Raw genomic sequence first — 22,607 nt, forward strand, 5'->3', positions numbered from 1 at the left:
CAGTGTCTGGGGGAGGGGGAGAGGGAGGAGGGAGGGGGATGAGGAGGGGGCGGGGCCACCCAGGTACCACCCCCCACGCCAGAACACGCAAGGCGCGCGCGCACCCTCAGATCGGCGCTCGCCTGGCTGGGTCGGGCGCGCAGGCGCAGTGGAGAGGCCGCGTGGGGGAGGAAGGCGGCGCTGGGCCAGGGAGGCCCGCTGCGGGATATTCCGGGGCGGCGAGAGCGGTACGGCCGGGTGGCCGGGTGGCCGGGTGGCCGGGTGGCGGGGGGAATGGGCGTCACGCTCCTCCTTCTCTGCTTCCTTTCTCCCCTGCAGTAGGGGAGGCGCACACCCCGGGGTAGATGGGGAAAAGCCGGCGTAGGAGGTTAGTGGGCCCCCTTGGGGGCAGAGGGGCAGTGGGAGGGGTCAGAGCGGGGAGGGGGGCCTCTGACCCCGGCCCTCCCGTCCCGGTCCCCGAGGGCGGCGGGGGCTCCCAGGGTCTCTGCGCCCCGCGACCCCCGCCTGCGCTCACCTGCCCTTCCCAGGGGTGTGGGGCTGGCTCGGTGAGGGGCGGGCTGCGGTCCAGCCTTCGCGAGTTGACCTTTGGCCCGATACCCTGACCCGGCTCCTCGAGTTTGTCTACTTCTCTTCGTCTTTCTTTCTCCTTTCCAGTCTAGGTATTGAGATGACTTTGTGACTCGTTTGCCAGGCGCTTCTGTGGTGTGGAGAGTGAGTCCACTGCTTTCACTGTCATGCCGATGAGTGGCTCCCCCTTGCTCCAGGGGGTTCCCTGGTTTCTCATTTCACCAGAGGCTGCATCAGCCGGGGATTAAGACTGGAAAGATGAAGAGAGAGGGGGAGAGAGGGGGGACAGATCGTGTGTAGGCTTTTATAGCACCCACACAAATAGATCACAAAGGCACGCAGAGTACCAACTTTTTTCATTGAATGTTAGGTTCCTGGAAGGCTCTATCTTCCCTTCAGGCTTGAAGAGGGGAGGTTTGGGAACAGAAAGGAAGTTTTGCGTTCCATACTGGGCAGTAAGTGAACTTGGCCATCCTAGGAGATTGAATGGACAGAATTTATAAACAGGGTAACAAAAGGGCATACGATGGAGTCACGTTGGGTTACTTGGGGAAAGCTGGAAGATTGGGAGGTACTTAAACCCGGGCTGCTGGACCGAGGAAGGTCACTGCTTACCTGGTTGTGTCTGGTTCTTATGACCGGTCATTGTCTTTGCTGGCTTTTTAAAGGGATCGTTAGAAGCTTGTGGAATGCAACCCTAAGGTTTGATACATTGCAGTTCAAACTGAACTCCCATTCACACTGCGTCCCATTGGTTAGTTGAAATCCAGTTTAGTGCATCACAGCCATCATTGGGGAAAAAAAATAAGGTAGACGATATCAGAGCGCATTTTACTTAGACCAAGTATTGTTTCTTGATGCTTGTTTCGGGGATACATACATGCATACCTGTGTGAATGTGTCAAGTGTTAATACCATGTGTTTCTCTGTGTGTCACGGAAAACTTCGAAAAGGATTGGTGTCCCTTAACCTCCTGTTTGCTGCCTTTCCTTCCTCAGCCTGAGCATTCAGTCATTTGAAATCGTAGACAAGGACTCAGCCCACTGGGAACGTACAGTAAAGAAAAGAGTGTGTCTCTCTTGAGGGAGGTACTGCCCAAGAAGAAAGAATTTACTCTTCACTCGTGGAGATACATGCAGCTGAAGAACAAGCATTTTGTTGGAGGAGGAAGTAGGCTTACTTAGGAAGAATAGAAAGGAGAATTAAGCTGTCTTTGGGACACTCGCTGGTGGTGTCTCTAGGTTTGGATTCCGGGAGCTGTGTTAGGTGGGCGCAAGGGGTTTAGATGAAAAGGGATCTGTTCTGGTTTTTGTTTTTGTTCTCTCATGGATGGAATTGCTTATTTAACCCTTGGAGCTTCTTGGGTGTATGTTTCCTATGGAATGTTTTGCATATGATGTTGATTTTATGGTTGTAAAGCTGATGTGATCCCCTGCCAGATAGCACTTCTCATGGACGTGGGTCTCTGAGGACCATCACAAGGTGTTTCTTATGTAATACTACTTTCTGTAAAGTTTTTTAATGTTTATTTTAGAGAGAGAGCGTGCACAAGCAGGGGAGGGGCAGAGAGAGAGAGGGAGACACAGAATCCGAAGCAGGTTCCAGGCTCTGAGCTGTCTGCACAGAGCCCGATGTCGGACTCGAACTCACAAACTGTGAGATCATGACCTGAACCAAAGTCGGAGGCTTAACCGACTGAGCCACCCAGGCACCCCTGTATTACCATGTTTTTTTAAGTTTATTTATTTATTTTGAGGGAGAGTGTGTGTGCATGAGTGGGGAAGGGGCAGAGAGAGAGGGAGAGAGAATCCCCAGCAGGCCTGGCGCTGTCAGTGCAAAGGCCGATCGATGCCAGTCTTGATCCCACGAACTGTGAGATCATGACGTCAGCCAAAACCAAGAATTGGTTGCTTAACTGACTGAGCCACCCAGGCACTTTTTTACTCTTCTTTGATCTGAACATGTGGGGGATTCCTGGTCTATTTCTGCCTGTGCTGGATTAAGGTTTTTAAACCACATGTTAATGGAGACAGAAGAGGAAACTTTTTTTACATTTTTTGTTTATTTCTTAAAAAAAATTATTTTTATGTCTTTATTTTATTTTGAGAGACAGAGACAGAACGTGAGCAGGGGAGGGGAAGAGACAGGGAGACACAGAATCCAAAGCAACCTCCAGGCTCTGAGCTGTCAGCACAGAGCCTGATGTGGGGCTTGAACCCATGGAATATGAGATCATGACCTGAGCCGAAGTTAGATGCTTAACCAACTGAGCCACCCAGGCACCCCTTTTTTTATTTATTTCTGAGACAGAGACAGACAGTGTGAGCAGGGGAGGGTCAGAGAGAGAGGGAGACACAGAATCCGAAGCAGGCTTCAGGCTCTGAGCTAGCTGTCAGCACAGAGCCCAACGCAGGGCTTGAACCCACTGTGTGAGATCATGACCTGAGCCGAAGTCGGACGCTTAACCGACTGAGCCACCCAGGCGCTCCAAGAGGAAACTATTCAAAAAGCCTGCAATGATAATTGAATCCAACGTGCTGTGGAATCCATGAAGAAATGGTGGCCAAAACATTTTATTATTGCTCAGGATATCAGGGATAAAAACCTTGCAGGGAGCCCATTTTCAGGTGGTACTCTGTTGGGTACTAGACATGATTATTTAGATTCTCCTCAACATTTAGAAACTTAGATGATCTAAAAGTCCTTTAAAGCCTATTTTGTCCCAATTCTGTGCTGGAGGACCTACATAAGATGGATTTCCCTTTTGTTTTTCTTACTTGGATAGTTCTTATGGCTGTGTGGTGGCAGGTGCGGGGGGGGACTTTGGGCCGCGAAAGGTCTCAAAATCAGGTTACAAGTTAGCCTTCATTTTTAGAGGTTATGAGTTGGCCTTCATTTTATTTTATTTTATTTTATTTTATTTCTCTTATTTGTTTCTGAGAGAGAGAGAGACAGTGTGAGTAGGGGAGGGTCAGAGAGAGAGAGAGATACAGAATCCGAAGCAGGCGCCAGGCTCTGAGCTAACTGTCAGCACAGAGCCTGACGCAGGGCTCGAACTCACAAATCGTAAGATCATGACCTGAGCTGAAGTTGGACGCTTAACTGAGTGCGCCCCGAGTTGGCCTTCATTTTAGAGGCTGATAGTTTTCTTTGGGTTGTACCTCACCCTCTGTGATTTTACATGTGTATTAGCAATGACAACCGGGTTGGAAGAGAGGACTGATTCAGATTCCAGAAATGCTGCTCTCGGTCAGGTAAGATGCCTTCTTATTGAGGCATCAGGTAGCTTATTATTTATTAGTGAAACACAACTCCGAGTTGGAAAGTCCCCCATCAGAAACTTTCTAAAAATCATTTATGTCTTTAGAAAAGGGAAGGAGCACTTTTCCATATTTACTTTAAGCTGAAAAACACTTTTAGGAGTGAGTGACCTTTAAAGACACACACAGAGTGGGGGGTGCCTGGGTGGCTCAGTTGGTTAAGGGTCTGACTTTTTTTTTTTTTTTTAATGTTTTTCTTTCTTTCTTTCTTTCTTTTTTAAATGTTTTATTTATTTCTAGCAGAGAGAGAGAGCGAGCGAGCGAGCAGGGGAGGGTCAGAGAGAGAGGGAGTCCCAGACTGAAGCAGGCTCCAGCCTCTGATCTGGCAGTCAGCACAGAGCCCGACGCGGGGCTCAAACCACAAACCGCGAGATCATGACCTAAGCGAAAGTCAGACGCTTAACCGACTAAGCCACCCAGGCGCCCCTGTTTTTATTTATTTCTGAGAGAGAGAGAGAAGGGCAGTGTGAGCAGGGGAGGGTCAGAGAGAGGGAGACAGTATCCAAAGCAGGCCCCAGGCTCTGAGCTGTCAGCACAGAGCCCAACGCAGGGCTTGAACCCACAAACCATGAAATCATGACTTGAGCCGAAGTCAGATGCTTAACCAACTGAGCCACCCAGGCACCCCAAGGGTCTGACTCTTGATTTTTGGGTCAGGTTATGATCTCTCTGTTTGTGAGATCAAGCCTCATGTCTGGCTCTGTGCTGACAGCGAGAAGCCTGCTTGGTATTCTCTCTCTCACTCCCTTTCTGCTCCCCCCCACCCCAATAATGTTGTCTCTCTCTCTCTCTCTCTCTCTCTCTCAAAATAAATAACATTAAAAACTTAGGGGCACCTGGGTGGCTTAGTCGGTTGAGTGTCCAGATCTTGGTTTCAGCTCAGTTCATGATCTTGCGGTTCATGGGTTCTTGCCCTGTATCTGGCTCTGCACTGGCAGTGTGGAACCTGCTTGGGATTCTTTCTCTCCTTCTCTCTGCCCTTTCCCTGCTCGTGCCCTTTCTCTCTCTCTAAATGAATGAATGAATGAATGAATGAAGTAAAGACACACCCATAGAACTGCTTTGAGAATCAGGGAGCGAGGCTCTTCTCCCTGGTCAGCATCTGGGAAACAAACTGCTTGCGATGCAGACCTGGTCCTTACTGGTTAATTCCGAGAGGGCTTCCCCACTTGAAGATGACCCTTTTCATGAGGGAAGCTAATGCGTTTTCATTTCCATGCCTCTTCGCTCTTCCCTATGACCCCTGCTTGGCAGAGAGTTGCTGAGGCCTGGAGAGGTTGATTCAGGGGAGGATGAGGGTGGAAGGTTATGCTTTCCATCAGCAGTGGCCTCTCTTTGAGTCCAGGGACTCTCCTAGGCTCTTCTTTTTCTCTACTGCCTGCCTGCCTGCCCAACTGACCGCTGGGTAAACCTGGCCCCTCGATACTGGCCCACTAAAGGTACTAATAGGAAGGAAATGTGTAACTGATTAAGTAGGACTTGACTTTGCCTTATACGGTTTTTCTGAGTTTTGACCATACCAAGATTGTTTCAGACTTAGTTCTGGAACTATAGGTGTTTGCACACCTGTGAGGCAGGGATGGAAGGGGAGCAAATCTAGAATAAATAAAATCCACATATTGAATAATTGAGAATTGTCATATATATTAAAGAACCACTATTTTATCTTTTTTAGTGTTTATTTTGAGAGAGAGAGAGCACTCACCTGCATACCGAAGGGGGAGGGGTAGAGAGAGCCTGTGCTGTCAGCACAGAGCCAGATGCAGGACAAGGGGCTCAATCCCTTGGATTGACCTGAACCGAAATCAGGAGTCAGAAGCTGAATGGATTGAGCCACCACCAAGCCACCCAGGCGCCCCAAGAGCCACTGTAGAAATAAATGCTTCTGTAACTGGGTGGAGCATAGGATAAATAAATAAACAAGTATAGGACAAGAACCCTGGAAACATTTTATCTTTGTGAATCATATTGGGAAATGGAGTCCTCACTGGTAGCCTTGGTAGCCACAGCGCACTGTGTCCTGGAGGGATCCTTTGTTTATGGATAGTGGTGCTGTGAAAACTGACACCTTGGCCAGTGAATCAGATGTGAATCAGATCGGCCTCAGCTTCGGTTCTAATCTGGTCTGGGTGTAGTGTAGATATTTATTGAAAAGACAGCTTTATTTTATTTTATTTTATTTATTTTTTTAGAGAGAGCGTGAGTGGGAAGGGGCAGAGGAAGAGAGAGGGAATCTTAAGCAGGCACCTTGCTCAGTGTGGAGCCCGACATGGGGCTCGATCTCACAACTGTGAGATCATGACCCGAGCCGAAACCAAGAGTCAGACTGTTAACCTACGGAGCCACCCAGGTGCCCATGGAAAGATAGCTTTTTAATTTCTGAGTTTTAAAAGATTGGACAGAGGAAAAAGAGCACTTGCCCTCTGTGTGGAATGTTTGCTTCTGTGAAGTTTAGTAATGATCAAAGCAGCATCTTAGCCATATAGGGTGCAGTAGAAACAGCTTACTGACCTTGGACAGTCTACAAGTTAGCATTTTGGACTTCCTTTCTTCATCTGCAAAATGGTACTTTATGGAGCCCCCACAACTATTCAAAACCCTTAGCAGAGTCAACCCTTTACAGACTGTGGCTCTTTATTATTTGTCTATATGTTTCTATTCGGTGCTCAAGAAGGGATTCATCCAGGGGCGCCTGGTTGGCTCAGTCGGTAGAGCATGCAGCTCTTGATCTTGGGGTTATAAGTTTGAGCCTCCCATGTTGGGTGTAGAGATGACTTAAAAAAAAATCTCAAAAGAAAAAAACGTAACCATCCAACAAAATGATCTATGAAAACATTTGGAGAATTTATTTGGAGAGTTATAACCTGTTATAGTTGTGTGAGGTTTAAAAAAAAACCCCACAAAATTTCCTAGAAGAGAATAATTGGACAGCAAAACAGTAACAAGTTCTTAAGCAACAAGTAGGAGTACTTATTGGTACAGAAAGATTGGGGTGAGACCTGCTGGAGGTGGGAGGGGCTCTGTCTGCATGACAGAAGGGAGTGCCTTTTTTTGATTCCTGGAAGCTGCTAAGCTTCTGCTTTCCCATGCTTTAATTAAGAAGGGCATTTCTATCCTTACGGTCAGTGTATTTCCTTTTTGTGGCTGGGCCTTGCATTTGTATAGTGTTTCTTTTCACTTATTGACATGTTATTTGAACAAGCCTATGTGATTGTGCTGAACTTTTTATTTTTATTTATTTAAAAACATTTAAATGTTTATTTTTGAGAGAGAGAGAATGGGGGAGGGGAAGAGAGAGAGAGAGACAATTTGAAGCATGCTCTAGGCTCTGAGCTGTCTGCACAGGGCCCCCACATGGGGCTTGAACTCACAAACTGAGATCATGACCTGAGCCAAAGTCTTTTTGTCTTTTAAGAGTCCATTCTTGGGGTGCCTGAGTGGCTCAGTTGGTAAAATGTCCGACTTCAGCTCAGGTCATGATCTCACAGATCGTGAGATCAAGCCCTGTGTCGGGCTTTGTGCTGACGGCTCAGAGCCTGGAGCCTGCTTCAGATTCTGTGTCTCCTTCTCCCTCTGCCCCTTCCCTGCTCATATTCTGTCTCTCTCTCTCTTTCAAAAAAAAAAAAAAAAGTCCATTCCTCTTGAGAGGGTTTTACATTGTACCTTATGTGTCAGGCACTTAAAGATGGAAATTGTTCAGGTAGAAACAATAAATAAATATATATGTCTATATAATATATATCCGTGATACTAAGTACACCATTTTGCTGATCCTTACTCAAATAGTGGTACATTCCTGCTTTTCACAAAGCACCAGAGGTATAGGCTCTTTCTGTCTGCCTTTCCAACTCAGTCTCCGTGTGTTAAAATTAGCTAAACACGTTGGTTGTTCCTTGGAGGCTTCCCTGAGTCACTAGGAGCCAGAGTGAAGGGCACAAGAAAGACTCCACCCCCCTCCCAGCATGGAGCCTCTCTCTGGGACTGGAGCGCCAATTGCATTGTAGATTAATTGTATTCATTTAACAGATACTTAGTGAACTCCATCTGGATACATTGTGCCGAGGCCTCTGAGTGTGCAGTGCTGGGCAATACAGGTGTGGTCCCTGCCCTCACTAGGTGTCTTTCCCATGGAACCCTATGAAGGCGGTGCTAAGTAAAATCCCTGTGTGGCCCTCCCCTGCCTCCAAAACTGAAGGGAGACCTTAAAGCTCAACCAGGATGGAAAATGAGCACAGTTCTTGGATTGTATCCAGTAATCTCTCTCTCTCATTCCCTCCCTCCTTCTCTTGCTCCCTCATCCCCCTCTCCCTGGACAGGTTGTGATTCATCCTCTAAACCTGGAGGGCAATACTTGGTGCTGACCGGGAAGTGGCACGGAAAGCCATCTCTGGCACCAGAGTCTTCTGAATAGCTGGCCTCTGAGTGAGTGTTGTAGAGGAGGAAATATCATTGGGGTTGGTTTCCTGTGCTCACAAGATTCAGAGTGACGTTGCTTGTGAAACAAAGCATTATATATATAGACTGCTCCAAAGTGAATCAGGCTGTGTCTGCAGGATGGATTTATGCTAGGAAGTAACATCAGGCTCAGTTGGAATTACTTGGAAGTAAATTGCTGCCTCCATTACTCTTGCCTGATCTGAACCAGTTGTTTAGTGGTGGGATGAGGTGCCCTTCCACAGTGGGCACTGTAGGCACCAGGCCCAGGAGATGATTCCAGGGGCTGGTAAACATGGCAGGGGCTGATCCTGCCATGACCAGCAGGATGGTTCTCCAAAGTGGGTCTGCATGTGATGTCCTGGTGCCTGAACACAGACAACGGCTCTATAGGGGCTGGATTTCCTTCTGGGTGGAGCTGAGGGTGAGGGTGTTGGCTACCTCATTTTTTTTTTTTTAAATGTTTTATTTATTTCTAGGAGAGAGAGAGAGAGCGTGAACAGGGGAGGGTCAGAGAGAGAGGGAGTCACAGACCGAAACAGGCTCCAGGCTCCGAGCTGGCAGTTAGCACAGAGCCCTACGCGGGGCTCAAAACCACGAACCACGAGATCATGACCTAAGCGAAAGTCGGACGCTTAACTGACTAAGCCACCCAGGCGCCCCTTGCTACCTCATTTTTAAATTTTTAAAAAACTTGCCCTTGGGGGAAGGGCAGAGAGAGAGAGGGAGACACAGAATCGGAAGCAGGCTCCAGGCTCTGAGCTGTCAGCACAGAGCCACGTGTTGGGCTCGAACTCAGGGACCGTGAGATCATGACCTGAGCCAAAGTCAGACGCTTAACTGACTGAGCCACCCAGGCGCCCTGGCTACCTCATTTATTTTATTCAACAGATATTTATTGCTCTCCTATCAAGACCTGCTGGGTTAGGAGTAGAGGGGACCACAGATTTTTTTTTTGAGAAATAAGGGACACATATACAATAAATGAATGTATTTAGTTCTTGTGTGCTTTCAAGTTCATGGGAATACTTACTGCTGTCCATTTGATGTCTTAAGTCCTTTGGGTATGGAGGTCACTATCAGATCCTGAAGAGCTAGTGAAAAGTCTTTGAATAGGACCTTTTCTTACGAAAATGGAAGTACCTGCTGGAGATTGTCAGTGTATCACTCCTGTGTCTGAGGTCAGTGCATATAATCCTCGAGAGCTAAGTCTATATGACCCCTGAATTCCTGTCGTGAGGTCATATGCCACGTTATCAAGATCCCTGCAGAGTCTCTGAGTTTTGGAGAGTAGCAGGGATTGGAACTTTAAGGGTTATCAGCCTTATCTCAAAAAAGTATCCAAATTTATGCAGTGACTGAGTTTGGATAGTGAATGTTGGTGCTGTGAGAGTTCCTCTGGCACAGGGTCCCCAGATGTCCTCGGTGTGCAGGACGGGTAGCAGGTGATGCTCTGCTTGTACACAAAGCTGCCCCAGGGAGCGGCGATTGTCACCAGGGCAGACTGAGCTGGGCAGAGCTGGGCATTGGTTGTGGGGGCGGCTTGTGAGCGAGGCACGGAGCGGAGGCCTGGCTTTGGGTTTGTGCCCAGGCTGCCCTGCGGATTTGAGAGAGGTGCCTGGAATCGTGGGTTTGTCGTAGCCGAGTCGGGAAAGTTCTGGGAAGCCCCCAGCACTTCAGCAGCCCTCAGACTAACGTAAGTGTTACTGAGGAAGAGGTGCGGTGTGAAGAGGCAGGGTGTTGCTGTTCTCAGGAGAGGGAATGTGGGTGGGTGGTGCTGGGCTAATCTTGAGGGTTCTGTGGAGGAGCCGAGGAGCCTCTTTCCTCCCTGGGAGTGAGAACGAGGGCCCGCCAGCATCAGATGGGAGAGCTTGGCTGAGATCGGAGGTAACCACCGCCTGGACCAGACAGACTGCTTTTCAGAGCCTTTTTTTTTTTTTTTTAAGGCCAATTTTTAGTTACTGCTCAGTGTGGAACTCTTCTTGCCACCTACACTACCAATTGTCCTCAAAACTTAAATTGGATTAAAGTGAATAATTTACACCTGGTGCTTATACAGTTCGGTTGATTCAGCAGGCATTGGGTCGGGTATGAATAAAATGTGTGTGCGATACCAGGGATGAAATGGGGATGATTTAACAGTTGGAAAAAATACTAATATTTAAATTAAAGTTAAGCCGTGTTAACTGTTGAATAAGAGCATGGGTTCAGATTTCAGTTTTGTCACTCCTGGCCCTGTGACCTTGGGCAAATTATCTAACCTTGCAGTGCCTCGTTCCTTCATGTGTAAAATGAGGCTGACACTAATGCCTATTTCATAGTTTTTGTGAGGCTTAAATACGAAGATAACATAAAGCACTTAGTCTAGTGCCTGATGCTTTGTAACTATTAGGCAAATTTTCCTAAAGAAACAAAACAGAGAAAGACCAGATGACCCTGAAAACTGCTTCTCACTCTGAGCTCCCTTTCAAGAAATGAGCTTTGCATGGCTGGGTGAAGCTGTCCAGTGTGTGGGAAGGACCCTTGGGCTGAGCCAGGCCTGGTCTGGGTCTGCCCGTGGCCAGCTGTGGGGTATCCTGCGAGTCACTGCATCTCTCTGTATCTTGATTTCCTAATCAGTGAGATGAGATGTGCTTGGATGGGCAATGATGGTGACTTTGGAGGCAGCCAGTACATACTGAGTGCCAGGCACTGCGCTCTGTCCTTTGTTTTTGTTTTTTTAAATCTTTTTTTAAATGTTTATTTTTGAGAGAGTACAGGTGGGGTAGGGGAAGACAGAGTGGGAGATAGAGAATCCCAACCAGGCTTCGTGTCGTCAGTACAAAGTCTGATGCGCAGCTTAAACCCGCTAACCATGAGGTCATGACCTGAGCCGAAATCTAGAATCGGGACGCCTAACCGACTGAGCCACCGAGGCTCAGTCCTTTGCATGGTGTATCCCATGACCAGCTGTGTGTAGGTGTCCAGATGGGGAAACTGAAGCTCATAGTTCCTTGTCCAGGGTCACATAGCTATAAAGGTAAAGCTGGCCTCTTCTGATTTCTTTAATTTGGCGTGTCAGATGTTAATTGTTCTAGAAGTTAGCTGCCTTTCTTTGCATTTAATTTTCTGATCGTGACTACATTTTGACCACTGCTTCCTGGGTTGGTCTTACGGAAAACACTGGAGAATAAGCTTGTAATCTGAGGCTAAGTTGTAGTTAATAAACATTTCTGGAGTGTCCAGATATTTCTGTGGAAGTAAATAGTGGCTCCCCTCCCACCCTTGTTAAATAAAGTCTTATCTGAGGTGCTTTGAACTTCCAGGAGGGAAGGCGGTGTGTAAATACTACAGTGGTAGAGGCTTTTCTCAGCAGAGGTTTCGATGAGGCCCTCTGTAGCCAAACATTTGGGTAGAAGAACAGGCATGTTTTGCAGCTAGATTTGGTGGCTGGCTGTAGGATTTTCTTAAACGTACCCCTAACTGATGCCCAGGTCTTGCAGGCAACTAGGGCTGCCATATTTGTTGGTGCCAGGGAGCTGCGGGGTTGGGGTTCTGCAAGATGGAGGAGTTGGTTAGGGGTTGGTGTTTGTTCTGTCTCCACCTGGTTGCCCCAAGCCCGACTTTCAGCTGCAGAGCGGGGCAGGGAATTTTTCTGTGTTATGTTGTTGTTTGGGAGGCTGACCCAAATGGAGGCTTTGGTCAGTGATGTGACAAGGGTGACATCCTTTGCCTCTGCTTGGCTAGCCTTGAGCTGTCCAGGTGTTCTGGCTTTTATGTTTGGGGAATAGTGACATGGTGACAAGACACGCCGCCAGGTGTCAGGTAGTCTGCTTTCAGGGAGTAAGAGTTCTGGTTTTGGGAGGCATGGGAGTGTCAGCAGGGCCACTGGTGTGTCGGCTTTCCTCTGTGGAGGACTCGGGAAGGGGCCACTGGCTGGGTGTGTGCCAGAGGATTCCTGCTTTCCCCTGCCTGTGGAAGCCTTGTAACCAGGAAGGCATCCCCTGTGCTGTTGTATTTGAGCAAGAACTGCTGTGGGCCGGTCCAGCTCTCTGACCCCAGTGAGATTATGAATCAGCAAAGCCAGAGCTGGAGTTCCACCTAATCATCTGTGTATCTTTTAACCACTGAGATTTCTATTTAGTGACTAATGATCTTCTGCTAGAAGTACCATCTCCCACACAAGGCCCCAGCAGGCTGGCTCTGAGCAAGGACACTGACTTAGGAATAAACCCTTTCCCCCTCTTTTCCTGCAGGATTTGCCATGGCTTTCTTTGCTGGGCTCCGGGGCCCCTTCACCCGTGCAGGCAGAGCCCTCAGCCAACGCAGTTTCAGGTAACTTCCCCATTCAGTTCTCAAAGCTGCGGCTTTGAGTAAACCCCCCATCGGGGCTGGGCATCGTGCCTAGAAAGGGAGTGGGAACTCAGAGAGGCTGGCTTGGTGGCTGGGAAAGGTGAAGGGGCTGGAGCAGCTGGGATTTGTCAGGCCCAGTGAGCGGATTGGTAAGGAGGTGACTTTGCTGTTGGAGGAGGGGTAGGGAATGGCCGGCCTACGGTAGATGAAACTTCCGTCCACGCCGGATTCTTGCAGTGACTCTGACATCTCTCGACCCGGTCATTCCCCCAGCACTTGAAAGCCTTTTCTTTTAAAAATGGAATCCCTTTTTAAAAATGTTTCATGCTTACTACCAAAACTCAGGCACGGTGGAAGCATGACAGCCTCCCCTCCTTCTAGATGCCAAGCCAGGACACAGAGCACGGGGTGTGTTCCTATTGGCAAATGTGCCTTCTGGCCCCTTTCGTGCACTCACTCCCTGGCGTCTACTGAGCACTGCGCCTAGGGCTGGTCATAGATGAATAAGAACTGCTTCCTGTCCTGAAAGAGTCTTCACAGTTGGCCACAGGAGCAAACTTGGAAACAAATAACTCTGAGGAAATGTGACCAGTATAATAATAGAGGTTTGTACGGTGCTCTGGATGGCTTGAGACAGGAGCTGCTAATGGGGCAGGAGGGGGAAGAGAGAGCAGAAGCCTTCCCGCAACAGAAGAGGGAACAGGCCCGGCCAGGCCTCCAGGGAGGGCTGAGAGGCACGGTGGGCCTGGAGGGCGCAGGCCACTCTGGCAAGTGGGAGGAGGTTGTGGACCTCAGCAGGTAAGTGGGGGCCAGGTTGGACCACCGTATGGTTCTAAGTGGTGGGGGTGGGGGGTGGCCTCAGTCTTACGCTCTAATGAGAGCCCTTGGTCTGCAGTGGGAGGCTCCCAGAACCATTTGGGACACTAACGTAACAGTCATGGTGGGAGAGAGGAAGCTGCGGAGCGGAGAGGGTTGGTGGGGTTGGAGGGAAGGGAGGGAGTAGCTTTGCAGGTCGCGGCAATAGGACTTGGCAGCCAGGGTGTTGATGGAGTGAGAGGTTTATGGCTTGGGGGCTGGGGAAGCCATTTTCTAGAAAGAAAACGTAGCGGCGGCTGGAGGTTTGCAAGGGGAGACGATGAGGTCAGTGCGGGACGTGACAAGTCTGCAGTACCAGTAGGACGTGTTGTGGGGAGCTCGGAGTGTAGACGCAGGGCCCGGATATAAGCAAGAAGTGGGGCCCGAGGTGAAATGTACTAGTTGGAAGCAAAGGGAATAGATGAGATTGCCTGGAGCAGGCATATGGAATTCGAGGGGAGAGCCCAGGGTTACCCCGGAGAATGCCGGCACTTCAGGAAAATAGACTGCTTAATCATAGTTTATCTGCCTTTTAAACAGGTACTGTTTTAAAAAAAAAATCATTCTAGTGGGGAAAATGCACTGAACAAAAGATTGTTACCTTGACTTATTTCTGGTTTCTCCTATACCATGTCAGGGGCCTCCCTTAGCAAACCTACTCACTCACACTGTCTGGTTCCCAGCACCACATGGATGGGAAATTTGGGAATCGGTGTATTCTGGGGGAGCAGGTTTTGCAGGCTAGGCAGTGGGTGAGGCCTAGCCGGTAAAATAATCCCTTCATCCTCAGAGTTCTTTTGGACACTCACGGCTGTCAGTTAGGTTGCCATGAAGTTCCTTGTAACAGAGAATCAGGTTCTCCATAAAACCCCTCCAAGTTGCAATGTTGACCTGGCAGCAGAAGCTTTTGACTCTGAGGAAACTGTCTTGGGCACAGAGAAGCCTCCACAGGCACCCGGCTCCCTGTCAGCGCCCTGGGCGTTGTTGCCAACGTTTGATCTCTCCTAGGCCCTGCCCTCTGAGGCCTCTGCACCCTGACCAGAAAGGTTACAGACTCCAGACATGTTTTCTCTTTCCGCAGCACCACCGGGAGCCTTGATGCCATTCAGAAGATGACACGCGTGCGCGTGGTGGACAACAGTGCCCTGGGGAACACCCCATACCATCGCCCGCCTCGTTGCATCCACGTCTATAACAAGAATGGGGTGGGCAAGGTGGGTGACCAGATACTGCTGGCCATCAAGGGGCAGAAGAAAAAGGCGCTCATTGTGGGGCATCGCATGCCTGGTCCCCGGATGAGCCCCAGGTTTGACTCTAACAATGTGGTCCTAATTGAGGACAATGGGAACCCTGTGGGGACCCGAATTAAGACACCCATCCCTGCCAGCCTACGCCAGAGGGAAGGTGAATTTTCCAAAGTGCTGGCCATTGCTCAGAACTTTGTGTGAGCCGTGGCCAGGCCACTGGCTGCTGTGGGACTCATGGGAGGGAACTCGGGGCCCCATGCTAGGGAACAGTGTCCTGTGAAAAAATAAACTTTTTCATGTATGTTCCTTCCTGGGCTTTCTGGGATGTGGTCCTGAGGTAAATGGCACCAAAGCAGTTAAAAGGTGGCCAGCCCTTGTCTGGCCACGCAGATGGTGGTCTTTGCATGAAAGAGCTATGAGCTCATCCAGGATTATCAAGCTCCGGAGAAGGGGTGCAAACCACATGCCAATTCATAAGTGTACAGTTGGGCTCTGTCACTTTCTAACTGGGCAAGATTTTTTTTTTTTTTGCCATTCAGATTTTTTGTGCATCAGAGGGCTTGTGGTATTAAATGGTTATGAAGTTTACAGGGTTAGCATGAATAAGAGCAGAGGGACTTGTTGAGTAGAACATTGCCTTCAAGTTTCCATAGAACCCAGACGGTAATCCTCTCTCTACTGTGGAGTACCCTCTGCCAGGGACCAAAACCACTCCTCTGTGTTCAGTAGTAGAAAGCTCCTGCCCTTGACTGCTGGGGAAATGGGCTAGCCCTGATACTTTGCAGATGGCCTAACCTTGGGCCTATGTAGGTGGGTCCCATTTATTTGTTGACCTTCTTGGGGAGACTTGGGGGCTCCCTTAGTTTCTTTAATGAAATCTCATCAACTCGTTTATAAATTCATTCACTTGTTCATTCAAGATAACCCGAGCACTCATTCTTTGTATATTCCAGTGGCCTCTGAGAGGCTGAGTAGCATGATTAAGAACACAGGCTTCACGGTGCCTGGGTGGCTCAGCCTGTTAAATGTCTGACTCTTGATTTCGGCTCAGGTCATGATCTCATGGTCTGTGAGATTGAGACCCGTGTTGGGCTCTGTGCTGAGTGTGCAGAGCCTGCTTGGGATTCTCTCTCTCCCTCTCTCTGCCCCTCCCCCTCCTTGTGTGCGCATGCACGCGTGCTCGCTCTCTCTCCAAATAAATAAAACATTTAAAATATAAATAAAATAAAGAACACAGGCTATGTAGCCAGATCACCTGGGTTTGAATCATCTCTCCACCATCTACCACTTTGTGACTTTGGGCAAGTTGTTTAACTTCTCTGTTCCTCAGTTTCTTCACCTATAAAATGGGGATATAGCAATGGCACCTACTTGGTAGGAGTGATGTGAGAATTCAGTGAGGTAGTACCTCTGAGTACCCTGCAATAATGAGCATTCAGTAGGTATTTGCGATTTTTTGTTGTCATTTCTATGCATCTGCCCGCACTGAGGAACAGTGGTGAGTGCTACTAGGTATGGTCCTTGCTGTCATGGGGCTTACGTCCCTGGAGAGAATCAACATAGACCACAGAACTCCTCAAATGCAAATCCTCGGGGGCAAAAGTGCCTGTGATAGAGGGGTTAGACTTTTTCTGAGGGACTGGAGGCAGCATCCCCAAGAAAGGTCGCATCAGTTGCTTTCTGAGGAATGAACAGAAGTGATAGAAGTCAGAATAGTGGTGGGGGTGGGGAGGAGTATGGACAGGAAAGGGGAAGAGGGAAACTTACCTAGGCAGAAATTATGGGAGTGTATAGATCTGTAAATATTGAGCTGTACACATTATGTGCTTTAGTATACCTTAGCAAAAATAAATGAGTAGGCAATAGGTGAGAGAGGAGGGGAAAATGTTCCAGGCAGGGGGAAGAACACGTGCAAAAATCCTGTGGCAGGAGTCAATGGTATAAGGACCAGGGACTTGAAAAAGCTAGTGTGGCCGGAGCAGGAAGAGTGGGAGGGAGTGTGATGTTGGCTGAGGGTAGGAGAAGAGCAGGGCCAGGCTGTGCCGGGCCTCATAGGCCCCAGGCAGCTTTCCTTGTCTTGAGGGTGCTGGGGTACTGTGTGGGGTAGGGGTGGTAGGAGAGGAGATCTGCTTAGAGTTACTCTGTGGACAGGGGCCGAGGGAAGCCAAAATGGGTGGCATGGGCTTTGCAGCTGGCCCTGTGAAGATGATGATGCGTTGGATGCAGAGGGTAGCAAAGGAGGGAAGGAGAAGCTTGAGGAAGTGCAGTTGACTAGGCTTGGGGGTGCGTTAAGATGGTGGGGATGGCCAAGAATGGGTCATGGGTTTCTGGCTTCCATGCTTGGATAGGTGGTCCTACCAAGCATTGAGGGGGCAAGTACCCTAGGAGAGGTCTGTGCAGGGGGAGGGAGCAACTGGGGCATCTGGATGGGGATGCCTTTGAGACATCCAAGAGCTCTCAGGTAGTTGGATATAAATGATCTCTTAAGTTGGAATGGCCCCTAGTATCTGTTTTGTAAGTATTTATGTGTATGTCTATTCTTGGATTCCTCACGGTCCTTAGGTTTGGCAGGCATTGGTCCATGGTTTGAATGAGGACACTGCGTTTCAGAGGTAACTTGATTTCACAGGGTCTTAAAACTCATAGGTAGCAAAGCTGGTCTGGAAGTCAGATTCTGGGCCTTCCAACTGAGGAGTCTTCCCATAGCATTATGGGATCTTAATTTTGTGGTTGATGAGTCCTCCCCACCTTGAATTGATTCGTTAGCTGTGATCCTAGAGGATAATTTGCATTTCCTGAAGTCGGTGGGTACACCTTGGAGCCTGTTGCCTGCTATGACTTGACTGTGAGGAGGTGAGGGCTCGTAGTCTTCCGTCTTCCTGGTTGACGCGTGTACTGCTCCCCCGGGCTCCTCCGACAAAGCTTGATTCAGGGGAGCCCTGGGTCCTTGAGGAGCTAACGTCCCTTTCCATCTGGCCCTCCGGAAGGGCTGATTGAGTCTGTGGCTGGCATGCTCTGCTGCAGTGGCTGACCGTGGCCAAGGAGGAGGGATCACACCCAGCCTGGGACATGCTTTGTCAGTGGTGAGCGTCTCCAACTGCAGCAGCTGGTACTCAGCACGCTCTTCATTTCTCTGCTTTTTGGGCTGCTGCTTCCCGAAGGCTTTGGGGCAAGAGACCCCTGTCCTGAGGTGAAGGAAAAGCAGGACTGTTACTCTCAGCCGGGTACCACCTGCTCAGGGGCTGGGCCTTTGCTCTTTCCGGAGCTGCCCTCCCTCTTCGCAGGTCACTTGCTTTCTGGGCTCACGCTCACTCCTTCCTGTGCCTTAGTCAGCAGACAGCGTTTGGTGTGGATCCTTTGACGGGTTTGCAGGGTCCCGCCGCTCTGCCGCATTCCCTCTGCCGCTGGGGCTTACCCAGGTCGTTCAGATGACCGTCCTCGTTGTCCCTTCCTCTGGTCTTCACTCCTCCCCAAGGTGTTCTGTGCTGACCGCTGGAAGGCTGTGGTTTCCACAAAGCCGAGTGGCCGGAGCCTGCCCTCCTGCCTGTGACGCAGGCCTTCCCAGCGCACAGCCCAGAATAGCCTCAGCTTTGCTGCTTTTCCAGCTGCCCTATCACTTTGCAAACTGGGATCTAATTTGCTGTCCACCCTCCCCACCCCAGTCTCTCAGCCAGTACCACTTTCTTTGCTCATGAAATATTTATAATCACAGATTATGTTTCCCTATGAGTATAAGCTTGCTTTTGTTTTTTTCCCTTCCGTACCCTGAAGAAGCTGCCCCTGACAGGTCAAAGAGCCTCCGCCTCATAGACTTCGTCGCTCTGCCTCCTGCAGTGTCTGGCTTGATGACACTGTAGTTTTACTCCCTCTGCTGCAGCGTTTAACTCTCTCTGCTACAGCGCGGCCAAAGAAATGTGGTGGAAGGGGCTGTAGGGAGGTGGTCGCGATTGGGAGCCCTGGGCCCCTGTTGGGCCTGTGCCACTACCTAGTCGTGTGACTTTGGGCAAGCTGCAGCCTCGGGGGAGTTGCACGGGGGCTAGGTGCTCGGGGGACCGGCCGGTGGGGGCCTCTGGAGTAGTCCAAACATGCTTCTGGCCGCAGCCCTTGCCCCTGCCGCTTTGAAGGGTGTGTCTTTGGCTGCAGGTGGGGACCTGGCCAAAGGATGTGCAGAGATCATCCTGTCGCCACCAGTACTCCTGGCAAACAGAGGCCAGGTGCTTCTGCTCTTCCTGTTTCCTGGGCACTCCCCTCCTGAGACTTAACGCCCTGTCTTGCTTTAGTGAGGCAGGGAGAGAGAGGGAGAGACAGACAGACAGACAGACAGACAGACAGACAGACCGACACGCCTTCTCTGGAGCCCACAGGCGCTGGCCTCACCTGGGCGCAGCCTCCTTAGATTTCCTGCTCCTTCCCCTCATTGCCTTTCTTGGCCTCTTCTCATGTTCTCTCTGGTTCTTTCTCAGCTGCCGAGAATTCCTGTTTTTGATGAAAATTGCATGATACTGGAATCAAATGATTAACTGAAATTCAAATCTGTACTGGCAGCTGCATTTCTTTTCTTCCTCTGATTTTGTAATTCAATCTTTAACAAAAAGTTTCGGGATCTTTTTTATTCTTTCCCACCTGGAGGATGGATAGATACCACAGTTCAGTTCCCCTTGACATTTTGGACATTTGCTGAATTGTTTTCCCAATGTTAGTCATTTTCCAAATTGTTTGGACTTCCCAAGTTCACAGTGGTCATGAGTTTGCCTCTCAGTTTTCAGCATCAAACTAATGTGTTTATGAGGTTTTTTTGGTCTTTATGGTATTTTAAAGCCAGTGGGTTCCAGCCAGATTCAGGAACAGTGAGGCCTGTTGTCATTTGCTTGATATTATGACAGACCATCTCAAAGACATACCACAGTTTTTTTTGTTTTTTTGTTTTCTTTTAAATGGAAGTGAACTTACACATTCTGGGAATTTCACAAGAGCACTTGAATAATCGGGGTACCCTTGCCTATTATGAAACCTTCCTTTGAAATTGCTTTTAGGCCAGATGTTTACCTGCCAAATAGAGGCAACTCTTGGTCAATCGGGACTGATGATCCAATGTGGGATCAGAGCCGTCCTCCCAGGTCCCCGCTCCCTGCTCTGGGAGGCAGGCAGGAGGGCGCAAGGAGAGAGAAAGAGGCCTCTCCCACACGCTGGCTTTTCCAGGCATGCTGCTCCTGGCCTGCGCAGGATGTCACGGGCTGGGAGTGGGCTGTGCCACCCATGCCCACAGGCTCACCCAGTGCCCTTCCTGGCTGGCGCACAGGGCCAGGGGGTGGGGCCTTGCTTTGTCCGTGGACCTCGTTGGCCCTGTCCTTAACCAAGTACATTAGCCAACTCCCATTTGCTGCCAGCTCTGGTTAAAGGTCTGCTGGTGAAGGAGAAGGAAACCCTTGCTTGATGTGAGGTTTTAGGGTTGTCTGTGGATTTTGTTTCTCCAGCTTTGTCCCCAAAATGTGTGAAACATTGAGAATTAGTCACATAGTTCTCCACGTATTTGGAACAGACTTTGCCGCAGATCTCCAGTCCCACAGGCTTCCCTTTGTACTTAATTTTAAGTTGCTTTTTGGCAGGTGACTTTTTGTAGACAGTCTACATATACATATTCCCCCCACCTTTTGTTTCATATAAAAGTGAATTTTAGTCTTTTTACTCCTCTTATTTATAAGATCATGTATTTGTTTTTATTTTTATTTTTAAAAGTATTTTTAATTTACGTCCAAGTTAGTCAGCATATAGTACAATAATGACTTCAGGAGTAGATTCCAGTGATTTATCCCCTAATGGATAACACCCAGTGCTCATTCCAGCAAGTGTCCTCCTTAATGCCCCTCACCCATTTAGCCCATCCCCCACCCACAACCCCTCCAACAACCCTCAGTTTGTTCTGTATATTTAAGAGTCTCATGTTTTGTCTCCCTGTTTTTATATTTGCTTCCCTTCATGTTTATCTGTTTTGTATCTTAAATTCCACATATGAGTGAAGTCTTATGATATTTGTCTTTATCTGACTGGCTTATTTCACTTAGCATAATACCCCCTAGTTCCATCCACTTTGTTGCAGATGGCAAGATTTCATTTTTGATTGCCAAGTAATACTCCATTGTCTCTATATATCACATCTATCCATTCATTTGTCGGTGGACATTTGGGCTCTTTCCATACTTTGGCTATTGTTGTTTATAGCGCTGCTTATAAACGTTGGGGTGCATGTGCCCCTTTGAAACAGCACACCTGTATCCCTTGGATAAATACCTAGTAGTGCAATTGCTGGGTCGTGGGGTGGTTCTATTTTTAACTTTCTGAGGAACCTCCATACTGTTTTCCAGAGTGCATTCCCACCAGCAGTGCAAAAGTGTTCCTCTTTCTCCGCATCCTCGCCAACATCTGATGTTTCCTGAGTTGTTAATTTTAGCCATTCTAACTGGTGTGAGGTGGCATCTCGTTATGTTTTTAGTTTGTATTTCCCTGATATGTGATGTTGAACATTTTTTCGAAAAATGTGTCTGTTAGCCATCTGGATGTCTTCTTTGGAAGTGTCTATTCACGTCTTTTGACCATTTGTTCATTGGATTATTTGTCTTTTGGGTGTTGAGTTTGATAAGTTCTTTATAGACTTTGGATACTAACCATTTATCTGATACGTCATTTGCCAGTATCTTCTCCCATTCCGTTGGTTGCCTTTTAGTTTTGCTGATCGTTTCCTTCCCTGTGCAGAAGCTTTTTATCTTGATGAGGTCCCAATAGATCATTTTTGCTTTTGTTTCTCTTGCCTCCGGAGTTGTGTTGAGTATCAAGTTGCTGCGGCCAAGGTCAAAGAGGTTTTTGCCTGCTTTCTTCTCTAGGATTTTGATGGCTTTCTGTCTTACATTTAGGTCTTTCATCCATTTTGAATTTATTTTTGTATATGGTGTAAGAAAGTGGTTCAGGTTCATCTGCATGTTGCTGTCATCTTTTCCCAACACCATTTGCTGAAGAGACTGTCTTAATTCCATTGGATATTCTTTCCTTCTTTGTCAAAGATTAGTTGGCCATACATTTATGGGTCCATTTCTGGGTTCTCTATTCTGTTCCATTGATCTGAGTGTCTGTTCTTGTGCCAGTACCATACTGTCTTGATGATTACAACTTTGTAATACAGCTTGAAGTCTGGAATTGTGATGCCTCCAGCTTTGGTTTTCTTTTTCAGGGTTGCTTTGGCTATTTGTGGTCTTTTCTGGTTCCATACGAATTTTAGGATTGTTTGTTCTAGCTCTGTGAAGAATGGGGATTGCATTAAATATGTAGATTGCTTTAGGTAGTATCGACATTTTAACAATATTTTTTCTTCCCATCCATGAGCATGGAATATTTTTCTATTTTTTCATGTCTCCTTCAATTTCTTTCATAAACTTTCTATAGTTTTCAGTGTATAGATTTTTCACCTCCTTGGTTAGGTTTATTCTTAGATGTTTATGGTTTTTGGTGTAGTTATAAATGGGATCGATCCCTTGATTTCTCTTTCTGTTGCTTCATTACTGGTGTATGGAAATACAACCAATTTCTGTGTATTGATTTTATATCCTGTGACTTTGCTGAATTCATGGATCAGTTCTAACAGTTTTTTTTTTTTAATTTAACCATTTATTCCTTATTTGAGAGACAGAGAGAGACAGGGTGAGCCAGGGAAGAACAGAGAGGGAGACACAGAATCCAAAGCAGGCTCCGGGCTCTGAGCTGTCAGCACAGAGTCTGACGCGGGACTCGAACTCACGAACCATGAGATCATGACCTGAGCTGAAGTCAGACGCTTAACTGACTGAGCCACCCAGGCGCCCCA

General features: G+C 48.3%; 1 protein-coding gene across 4 annotated transcripts; it reads left to right on the forward strand.

The window, feature by feature from the left end:
• Positions 1-134: 134 nt before the first annotated feature.
• On the forward strand, positions 135-15,056 carry MRPL14 (mitochondrial ribosomal protein L14). 4 transcript variants are annotated; one of them, XM_077764884.1, is made up of 5 exons: positions 136-227; positions 319-367; positions 8,204-8,309; positions 12,557-12,635; positions 14,590-15,056. In XM_077764884.1, exons 4-5 carry the CDS (start codon positions 12,565-12,567, stop codon positions 14,954-14,956), a joined length of 438 nt encoding a protein of 145 aa, XP_077621010.1. In that variant the 5' UTR covers positions 136-227; positions 319-367; positions 8,204-8,309; positions 12,557-12,564; the 3' UTR covers positions 14,957-15,056. The 4 variants fall into 4 exon arrangements, with proteins under 4 accessions (XP_077621008.1, XP_077621010.1, XP_077621011.1 ...); XM_077764885.1 differs by lacking the exon at positions 8,204-8,309; XM_077764883.1 differs by lacking the exon at positions 319-367.
• The last annotated feature ends 7,551 nt before the right edge of the window (positions 15,057-22,607 follow it).

This window comes from Crocuta crocuta, unplaced genomic scaffold (assembly GCF_008692635.1).
Source record: "Crocuta crocuta isolate KB4526 unplaced genomic scaffold, BGI_CrCroc_1.0 scaffold44, whole genome shotgun sequence".
Classification (NCBI taxonomy): domain Eukaryota; kingdom Metazoa; phylum Chordata; class Mammalia; order Carnivora; family Hyaenidae; genus Crocuta; species Crocuta crocuta.

Coding starts and splice junctions, on each gene's coding strand:
- MRPL14 (XM_077764882.1), top strand. CDS start 12,565: ATGGCTTTCTTTGCTGGGCTCCGGGGCCCCTTCACCCGTGCAGGCAGA. Junction 12,636..14,589: donor CTCAGCCAACGCAGTTTCAG/GTAACTTCCCCA, acceptor CTCTTTCCGCAG/CACCACCGGGAGCCTTGATG.